The 10,633-nt window shown below is 37.1% G+C and overlaps 1 protein-coding gene across 1 annotated transcript; it reads right to left on the bottom strand.

Moving 5' to 3' along the window:
- On the bottom strand, positions 58-1,653 carry LOC104738803 (BI1-like protein). The gene is made up of 4 exons (XM_010459014.2): positions 1,170-1,653; positions 956-1,069; positions 493-650; positions 58-367 (listed from the first exon to the last, which is right to left on the bottom strand). Exons 1-4 carry the CDS (start codon positions 1,435-1,437, stop codon positions 164-166), a joined length of 744 nt encoding a protein of 247 aa, XP_010457316.1. The 5' UTR covers positions 1,438-1,653; the 3' UTR covers positions 58-163.

The raw sequence follows: 10,633 nt of genomic DNA, 5'->3' as shown, positions 1-10,633 counted from the left end.
TTACGCGCAAGTTCCAATACTAATCCATTACTAAAACAGGTTACCTTGCCGTGAGAATACTGAAAAAAGAGGAGTCGTGTTAACAAATAATATCAAAGATTTACATATTCTAAGGACATGATAATAACACTGATCGAGACTTAAAAAGAAGAGTATAGACGCTTCATTCGGCAGCTCTGAAAATGGTAAGGAGAGCCAAGAAGAGGTTGATAATATCCAAGTAGAGCGAAACCGCAGCCCAGATGTACTCATCGTAACTGTAAAGTTTGATGAGATTGTCTGTGTCGTAAACTATGTACCCACAGAATATTATCGCAGCCAAACAACCATAGATCATCACTGAGAGCCGACCCAGCGGAAAGAATATCTGCACAAAATAAAAAAACATAACCAAAAAAACCCAAGATCAGGCTGAGTTTTCAGTTCTTGCAGCATTCCAATGTTAAAACTTAAAGAAGCCAACGTAAGAGAAAAGAAGTGTTTTTGCTTTACCTGAATAAGGGCAAAGACCATGAGAACGATGAGAGCACCAAATAAGAATGGACCGAGGAAATTGAAGTCATATCCTTTCTTCGCCGCCCAAAAGGTGTACAAGGTTAAGGAAAGCACCACTACTGTCGTTAAAATCGCTGCTTCAAGAATCACTTTTCCTGTTCCAGCAACAAAGTTCCAAAATTTAATGAATAAATTGAATTTTGAAACTATATACACTGTTTTACTACTAAGGGGTTTATCCAATGTAGTATAAAGACAAATCAATGGTTTCTATGGAAACATTAAGCTATCAGTGAACCAATTATTGAGTATGAGGAAAGTCAAAACCAGCCCATATGTGTTGGAGATACAGGCTATTATAGAAGCGTGTGGTGTGGTTTAAAGCAACTAATATAAGTCGCTTGAAAGACAAGAAAGGAATACGGAGGAGAAGTAGAGTGTGTCACAAGGAAAGTCTTACCACTGGTGAAAGCACACGTTAATCCCACGGCGAAAGCCAAAGTCACCGTGAAGATCCCTAGAAGCAAGTAATTCACCGGATGTTTCTGGTGGTAATAGTACAGAGGACACATTACTGCAACCAAACAGAACAATAACAAATTAAACCAAAACCCTAAAATAAAATATAAAAAAACATCGAATTGAATTTAGATTTTTTTTGATTCTTTGGTTACCTAAAAGAGGTGTGATGATTAGGACAATCCAGAGAGCAAGACCGGCACTAGTGGTGGCGAAGAACACGGCAATCGGACGGACGAAAACCACCGTGGCGGCGACGGCGATGGTTGCTAAAAGCTGGAAAACGATTATGGAATATACCTTACGGATGAAACCCCATCGGAGTTCAGGGCTCTCGAGCATCGTCGGATAAAGAGTTCTCTCACCGCCACTAGCGCCGGTCTCCACGTCATCTTTCCGGTAAGGAAGATTCCACTTATGCATTCTGTAAAAGTGTAATCGAAACAATGGATTCTTGATCAAACGAACGCGGGAATATTCGAATCCTGGAAGGAACCGGGAAGAACACGATGATCTAGGAATTAACACGTTTCGGAATTTGTTTTTCCTTTTTGGTTCGATCGTAACGTTTTTTTTCCCGAGAAATTTTGAGATTTCGAGGCTGAGAAAAAATTAGGAGTTTAGAAGTTATAAAAGCAGTTAAAGAGAAGAAAAGAGTAAAGGCGAACGTTCTTGAAGGCACCAGGTTTTGACACGTGGCGTACGATGATGAGACGTTAAAGTTTTCTTAACCGTGTGAAAGAGGCTCTAAAAGTCTCTAGATGGCTCTTTAAGTTAAGATGAGAGTTTTTAGGGTTGCAACTTGCAATATATCAGTAGTAATACACATATGGTTTATATAGTTAACCTAATTCCCTTAATTAGATAGATAGATATATATAGAGAGATACATATTTACATATATCTCCTCTTGATTTTCTATAGGCTCCAAAGGGTCCTTAAGTTAGTGATTCGTATTATTATCTCTGATTTACACTGCAAGAACAAAATTCTGAGTTCTCCATATATATAGTCCAAAAAGAAGTTTCGTACGTGATACAGTTTTTTTCTTCTGTATTATTTCACAATTATGATTGACGCGTTTCTGATGAGTTTTTGTTTGATCATCATCCATCTGTTGAATCAAACTCTCCTCAACAACGAGGAAGCATCCTCGATAACACTTTATTCCTCTTATGGAGTCATTCGGTGATCTAGTTAACCATTCCACCGTATATGCATTTCTCCACCAGAGCGATTACGTCTAACTTTTAATAATCAATTGACAACGTAACTTTTATTTATTTTCATGAATACTCAAGAAACTGCAAATTTTTAATGGATATGGAAGAGGTAGGTAGAGTAAGTATGTAATATATTTTGTAGCGTTTTCAATAACCAATAATAGTAATAATCCCAGTCGAGCAAATCGAAATTTATATTTTTCTTTAACGAGGTTTAGCCGATGGTACTATTAACAAAATTACGAAGGGCCTAACAACTAAAGCAGAAGAATCGTTAACCTCCGCATCCTCCGCCATGTCCACCACAACCACCGCCGTGATTACCGGAGGAGACATGACGACATTGACCGCAGTGATCCCCGGAGGAGATAGCCGCTACTAAATCATGAAGCCACCGTCTTTACTTCTTCTCGCGTCATCGCTAGTAGTGGTGACAGTGACTGTTCGCTTCTTCTCATCCTCCTGCAGACAGATGCAACAAGATATCGTACCACTAATAACAGCCAAACTGAAGAGGGCTATCCTATCAAGACAATAACAAGATCCTCCATTATTGCTTCGACGTTGTGTTGGAATTTGGCAAATTCAATTTGCTCTGAGAGCTTGTTAACAAAATGTATATTTTAATTACCATTAAAATTTACTTTCTGTCTATATATGAGGTGTGTGATATTATATATCTTACTTAGCATATGCAATTTGTGATGTATTTTGTTATATATTTGGACGCGTTTCACATCAATTAGTGTGACACCTTATCTTTTATAATTGTGAAATTGATCATGACATGTGTTTAAATATATATGCCCAATATTAACACTATTGTATATTTGTGATACACCAAACAGCTTTTAGAATAGTAAATGATCAGTTAAAATTTTACAATTTTGACATCATGCTATTAACCTACCAAATCATGAAAAATTGATTATTTAACCTGCTAGTTCATCAAACACTTGTGTTACCGTCCCATTACATTTAGAGCTTTTGTGGGCCTAATTTGATAAACTAGGTTTTAACAAAATAAAGGAAGTGATCATTTGGGCTTTTAACCTCACATGTCCGATGCTGTTACTTGTATTTGAATTTTAGTCGTAACTCGAGAGAGTTTACACCAGCGAGGTAATTATATATTAATTTTCCGACCAATATTTTGTCTGCTTTTTGTCGGCCGTTGTTATTTTTTTTCCTGCTAGTATCGCCACACACAATTTTCCTTGTATATTGCTGGAATCAGAAACATGAAAATCTATTAATCATTGTTGGAAAAATTGTTTTCGACGCAACATGAAAAATAGAGAGATCAGATAATTTTCACAAATGTTTGACCAAGTTCTATATATCTTTGTTTTCTGCAAATATATGGTTTCTTTGTCACCAAATTTTCTACTTTTGTTTGATGACTACTGTATTTACCACACCACTGCTAGTATTTATTGTTCGTTTAATAATATACATAGGTGACTTCTACACTAATGTATGTTTTTAAATACCTAAACCCACAATTTTCTCTCGATCGATGTCATACGTTATATATCTACGTTTCGTTTATATTTGAACTAGTATAATATAATAGCTGCAAATACACACTTATATAGAGCAAATTAAACTAGATCAAATTAAATACTCTTTTTAATTTTGAAAATTTCCAAGTTAGATAGTTGTCTATTCAAAACATTGCTCTCCACGACCTAACCAACAACAGTGATATATTTTCCCTTAGTTTTCTTGTAATATTGACATGAAATATGAAGCATGTTTAAATGTCTTAGATATGTTGCTTTAGTATTGGCTACATGTTCTAACATTGATTTTTCAGGTCTGTATTGATTTTTCTTTTGAAATTTAACAATTAGTGTATTATTATTTTTTGGTCCCAGAGCGTTTGTTTAATCTTACAAAGAGGGGATCACGTCTCGCAATCGCTCAGAAAGGCCTATACGAGCACGTAGCATCCTCGTAGGCTCTACTTCCGATTGAGTTAGTAGACTATATTGGTCTTTGACCACTCATTAGTCCTTCTCTTTCTCATTATTTATGATTCAGGTCTCATTATTTTTTTTTTTAATCCACACCCATTTTTGAGGTTCATTTTCTGATACTACCAAAATAAAAATATAATGTCTGATCAATAAGTTAATCCATGGTCCAGATTTTCAAATCTTAGACATATATAAAAAGGTATTTGAAAGAAAATTGATTAACACTTTTGGGATAAAGTAAAAGGATAAAAGTTAACTTTAAAAGATGAGTTAAGACTTATTGTAGTCCATAAAGAGTTGTTTAACTCTGTTTTGAAAAATATCCTAATGTATATATCTAAACATCTTTATTTTGACAATTTGTAATTTTGTATATATATATAGACATATAGTCATACAATTATATTATATATATAAAAAGATAGAAAAGAACGAGTCAACCTTTGTTACTTTCACGAATGAAATGTCAAACGTGTTCAAGTGTGCGTAGTTTATAATTCTTGTATCACATTTGTCTGCGCCATTTCTTTGGTCTACAGAATTTAGTTGGTAGTTGCAACGCAAGACTATTTTTGGGGGGGGTCAAAATAGTGAACGAAATATTAAAAGTGGGTGCAAAATAATAAAAAATCAAAAATACGAGGGCTTATAAAGTAACAAAACTGGACAATATCGTGTTTTTTAGAGAGAGAAAGTGAGACGACGACTTGAGCGAGAAACAAGGCGCGGNGGTTTTTGTTCATTCTCGTGGAGGAAAAAAAAAAGGATTTTTGAAGTGTTTGTGGAGGGCTCTAGGGGTTAAAAAAAAAAGTTCACGATTTGAAAATTTTGGATCTTAGATCTTTCTTCTTGCTACGAAACCCTAATTTGATGCATTGTATCAGCTCAATTTGATCTTTTAAAAAAAAGAGTTTTTTTTTTTGGTTTGTTTGTTTGTTTGGGTTCTTCTTTGTTTCTTTAATTCGAACTCTCCTCATTTTAAGGATTGTTTTTGCTTTTTGTTTTCTTCTGGTGAGAACGGTGATGAGAGTTTTGGTTTGATCGCATTTTTTTTTGGGGTTGTTGTTGTAATTCTGATCGACGACTCGGATCTGGGTGGGTCGTGTTTTCGTGACCGAGTCAGGGTCTGGTCTGGTGAGGTCGTCGGATGAAAGTTTCTGGGATTCGAAAAGGACAACGATGAAATGGGCAACATTGCTTAAGGACATCAAGGAGAAGGTTGGATTAGCTCAATCCTCTGACGCCGACCCCTTCGCCGTTAACCTAACTACTCCGCCGTCTTCTTCCTCTCCTCCTTCTTCCACTTACAACCCCTCCTCCTCTTCTCAATATGTCTTCAACTCTTCTCCTTCGAGGTACACTCTTCTCTTCTCGTTTTGCTTGAATCTAGGTTGTGGTTTTTTAATCCGATTGTTGCTAGTTATAGTTTCCTGACTTTGCTTTTCTGTGTGTTTGGGGACCAGAGTTTCCATTGTTTGTTTCTCTTTTAGGTTGCTTTATAAGTGATCAATTTCAACTAAGTCTCTTTTAGATTGCTTTATTGCAACATCTGTGGTTCTAGTTATTTGTGATAGGATGTTTTGGAAGACTGATTGATAAAGGCTGCTGCTTCTTTCATGTAAACTCATTTTGTTTTACATGTTTAATTGAAACGCAAATATATAGTCTGAGAAGCTGTCAGCTGCTACACTTTGGTATTGGATTCTGTAATTCTGTTGACTGATCTCTGTTGGTGTAAAACAATTGTTGATCCTCTCTCTACTCCTCTCAAAAAGCAGGGATAACCATGAGTTGGAACTGGACTTCAAGAGATTATGGGAAGAGTTCCGTTCATCAAGCTCTGAAAAGGTTCTTACTTTGATAATCCATACTCTTGTATACGCTTTAGTCATTTTCGCGGAATCTCTTCTTGTATTTTCTATATTGGATGGGCATACAAAAGACCTGCAATTTATCAGTGCTAATCGTCCATATGTCATGCAGGAGAAGGAGGCCTCCTTGAATCTGACCGTGGATACATTTTGTAGATTAGTGAAGCGGCACGCAAATGTAGATCAGTTAGTTACTATGTAAGCTGTTTCTAGTCTTTTCCCCTTTTTGGTTGGATATACGTTGAAGTAGGGTTTGTTGTTTCCGAGTGTCTCCCAGTCTTCTCATGATGTGAATTTTTATATGTTTCTCAACCTGTATGTTCTTTCCCTGTCTAGCGAGTCTTCTTCCGTACCTCATATTCTATTTTTGTAGGTCAGATATGGTATAATCACCAATATTGAGAGATTAATTTTAATTGCAGGTTAGTAGAAACACATATATTCTCTTTTGTCATTGGGAGAGCATTTGTGACAGATATTGAAAAGTTGAAGATCGGTAGCAAGACAAGGTCACTGGATGTAGAGAAAGTATTAAAGTTCTTTTCAGATGTCACCAAGGTTCGCCTTTTCTTTCTGAATATTGTGCATCTTGACATGTCACCCTCTCTTCTCTATTTTTTAATCCATGATTTCTTCCTACAGGAGGGATTTAGTCCTGGTGCAAACCTCTTAACAGCTGTTGAAGTACTTGTATCTGGGGTACTTTTTTGACTTTAACATGTCTTCCAGTTTACACACTCCATCGAAGATTGCAAAGCTCTATTTCTCGTCGTCCATGATGCTTACTCTTTTATGGTTTTATGCCTTATATATTGTGTTGCCTCCTTAACGCAACCTCTTATGTTTTCTTTTCAGCCTATCGACAAACAATCACTACTGGATTCTGGGATATTCTCTTGTCTAATACACGTTCTCAGTGCACTTCTAGCATATAATGAATTAGGTAAAAGTAAAATAACTGCTGATTTGGAAGAGGTATCAGCGGAAAAAGATGCTGGATTCAGAGTTCTACATACTAGACGACTTGAGGTTCTGTTTCAATAGTTTCATTCCAAATCTTAATAATACTATATATGTTTTTCGACATTGTTTTGAGCTGGATATTGACAACCAAATTTATACTACACAAATCCTTGATCAGTTTAATAAATACTTTGTGTCCCTTCATTCTTATAGGTGGAGGGTAGTGTTGTCCATATCATGAAAGCATTAGCAAGCAATCCTTCTGCTGCTCAAAGTTTGATCGAAGATGACTCTCTTGAGTCGCTTTTCAATATGGTTGCCAATGGCTCCGTTACAGTTTTCTCTCAATATAAAGAAGGTCTAGTTCCCCTTCACAACATACAGCTTCACAGACATGCAATGCAGGTATTTTTCGCACATCTGTTTTAGAGTATCATGCTAGACCGAAATTATTTGTGAACGGCTTTCTAGATAGACGATTGAAACTGGATTTAATAATCTGAAATTTATAGTTTCATTTGACACCCTTTCGTGTCTCTTCCAGATCCTTGGACTTCTACTTGTCAATGACAATGGGAGCACAGCAAGATACATACGCAAGCACCATCTGGTATGCCAGTGAACTATGCAGACTGCTTGAGTGTAGTATATTGATTATCATGCATGCTTATAAGCTGACCTTGGGGTTGTTCTTTCTTTCTAATGTTGAAACTATGTGAGATTTTTTTTGGTGGTAAAGAACTTGGTTAGCAGGAACTTATGTTGATTTCAGGATAAAAGCAGATGATAATTACATGTTGTATGCATAATTTTTTTTTCTTCAGAAGCTTAGTGTTGCAAAGTGATAAGTGCAACAAACCATTGAGGTTTTTTGAGTTCTCGTGCAGATTAAGGTGCTCTTGATGGCTGTCAAAGATTTTGATCCAAATTGTGGTGACTCTGCCTACACTATGGGCATTGTGGATTTGTTACTTGAATGTGTGGAACTATCGTACAGACCTGGTAAATATGATCTACAGAGCTCTATATATGTTATGTACGTATGAAGAAAATGCAACGTGATTGTAGAACATTCAGCAGTCACATGTTTATATATGGACATGTAAGCGGAAGCTGTTCTGATTATGGCTACTAATCTTTTTCAAATTTGACTTTGTAGAGGCTGGTGGTGTTAGGCTGAGGGAGGACATACGTAATGCACACGGTTACCACTTTCTTGTTCAGTTTGCCCTGATTCTATCTTCCTTGCCAAAAAATCCGAGTCGTTCATCTATGAATCAAGATAGTGGTTCAGATGGCTCTGAAGTGGTTCCTGATGGAGAAAATACGAGCAGTAGGGAAAATGCTGATATTTCTTCACAAAACTTTGCTCCATCGTTGTCAAGATTGCTTGATGTTCTAGTCACCCTGGCTCAGACTGGTCCAGCTGAGCCATCTGTAGGGAGGGCCTCACGGTCATCCCAAACAAAGCCAACTGGGCATAACAGAAGTCGAACTTCATCTGTTGACAGCATATATGACGAGACATGGGAACAGGGAAGTGGTAAAGTTAAAGACCTGGAAGCTGTCCAAATGCTGCAAGATATCTTCCTGAAGGCAGAGAATAAGGATCTTCAGGCAGAAGTATTGAATAGAATGTTTAAGATATTCTCGAGCCACGTGGAAAACTACAGATTGTGTCAGGAATTAAGAACCGTTCCATTACTTGTCCTCAACATGGCTGGTTTTCCTTCCTCGCTGCAAGATATAATACTCAAAATTCTGGAATATGCTGTCACAGTTGTGAATTGTGTTCCAGAGCAAGAATTGTTGTCACTTTGTTGCTTATTGCAACAGCCAATTACATCTCAGTTGAAGCACACCATACTTTCTTTCTTTGTGAAGCTCATATCTTTTGATCAACAATATAAGAAAGTCTTACGTGAAGTTGGTGTTTTGGAAGTCTTACAGGATGATTTAAAGCAGCACAAGCTTCTTATGGGTCCAGATCAGTATAGTGGAGTGCCTAATCATTCTGATTGGAAGCCTAGCTCAGGTAGCTTCAAAATGCACTTAGATACTAAAGATGCCATTATTTCGTCACCAAAGTTGATGGAATCTGGGTCAGGAAAGTTACCTGTATTTGAAGTTGACAACACTATTACTGTTGGTTGGGATTGTATGATCGCTTTGTTAAAGAAAGCTGAGGCTAATCAGGCATCTTTTCGTGCGGCCAATGGCGTGGCGATTATTCTTCCTTTCTTGATATCTGATGCCCATCGAACAGGCGTTTTGAGGATCTTATCATGTCTAATCACAGAAGACTCTAAACAGGTAACCTCTTTTTCTTGAATCAACTATGCAACAGTCAGTTTTATTGCAAAGTAGATGTGTTAGGTTACATTAATGCCAGTACGGGTATTTCCTTTGCGTAATTGGGGAACATAATTAATTTTCTTGCTTACTCTCCAACCAGGTCCATCATGACGAATTAGGAGCTGTTGTCGATTTGTTGAAAAGTGGAATGGTCACTGGTATTTCTGGCCATCAATACAAGCTTCATGATGATGCCAAATGTGATACAATGGGTGCTCTATGGCGTATTGTTGGTGTCAATGGCTCTGCCCAAAGAGTCTTCGGCGAAGCCACTGGTTTCTCTCTTTTATTGACGACCCTTCATACTTTTCAAGGAAAAAGAGAGCACATGGATGAGTCTGATTTGACGGTTTACATCAAATTGTTTAAATATCTATTTCGCCTAATGACAGCTGCAGTCTGTGAGAACGCTGTTAATAGGATGAAACTGCACGCTGTTATAACGTCTCAGACATTTTATGAACTTTTGGTGGAGTCTGGATTGCTGTGTGTTGAGTTGGAAAGGCAGGTTATACAGCTATTGTTAGAACTTGCACTTGAAGTGGTTCTTCCACCATTTTTAACATCAGAGTCAACAGCCCTTGCTACTATACCGGAGAGCGAAAAAGCAACGTTTATTGTATCAACCCCATCGGGCCAGTTCAATCCTGACAAGGAGAGAATTTACAATCCAGGTGCTGTCAGAGTTCTAATCCGTTCATTGTTGCTTTTTAGTCCAAAAATGCAGCTAGAACTTTTGAAACTTCTGGAAAGTCTTGCACGTGCCAGTCCATTCAATCAGGAAAACCTCACATCAATTGGTAAGAACCATGCCTCACTGCTCCTCTTGGGTTTATTCTTTAATCAATTTTATGATCCCTATCGCTGTTAGTTTTTCCCTTTTATTCTCTCTTAACCCATCTCTATCTTGTCATGACTTATAATTTAATAGGTTGCGTTGAACTTTTGTTGGAGATCATTTACCCCTTTCTTGCCGGTTCATCTCCATTTCTTTCTTATGCTTTGAAGATTGTGGAAATTCTTGGAGCGTACAGGTAAAGAACGTCCTGCATTATTTCTAAATTTAATATATATTTCCAACGTTACTGTTTTTGTTTTTCTAAAAAAGTTTTTGTGTGTGTAGATTGTCCCCATCTGAGCTCCGAATGCTGTTTAGATATGTTTTGCAAATGAGGATAATGAATTCAGGTCATGCAATAGTTGGCATGATGGAAAAGCTAATTCT

Source organism: Camelina sativa, chromosome 14 (assembly GCF_000633955.1).
Source record: "Camelina sativa cultivar DH55 chromosome 14, Cs, whole genome shotgun sequence".
In the NCBI taxonomy this organism is placed as follows: domain Eukaryota; kingdom Viridiplantae; phylum Streptophyta; class Magnoliopsida; order Brassicales; family Brassicaceae; genus Camelina; species Camelina sativa.
Note: the sequence above shows the minus strand (reverse complement) of the source record. Positions and strands in the feature narration are given on the sequence as shown.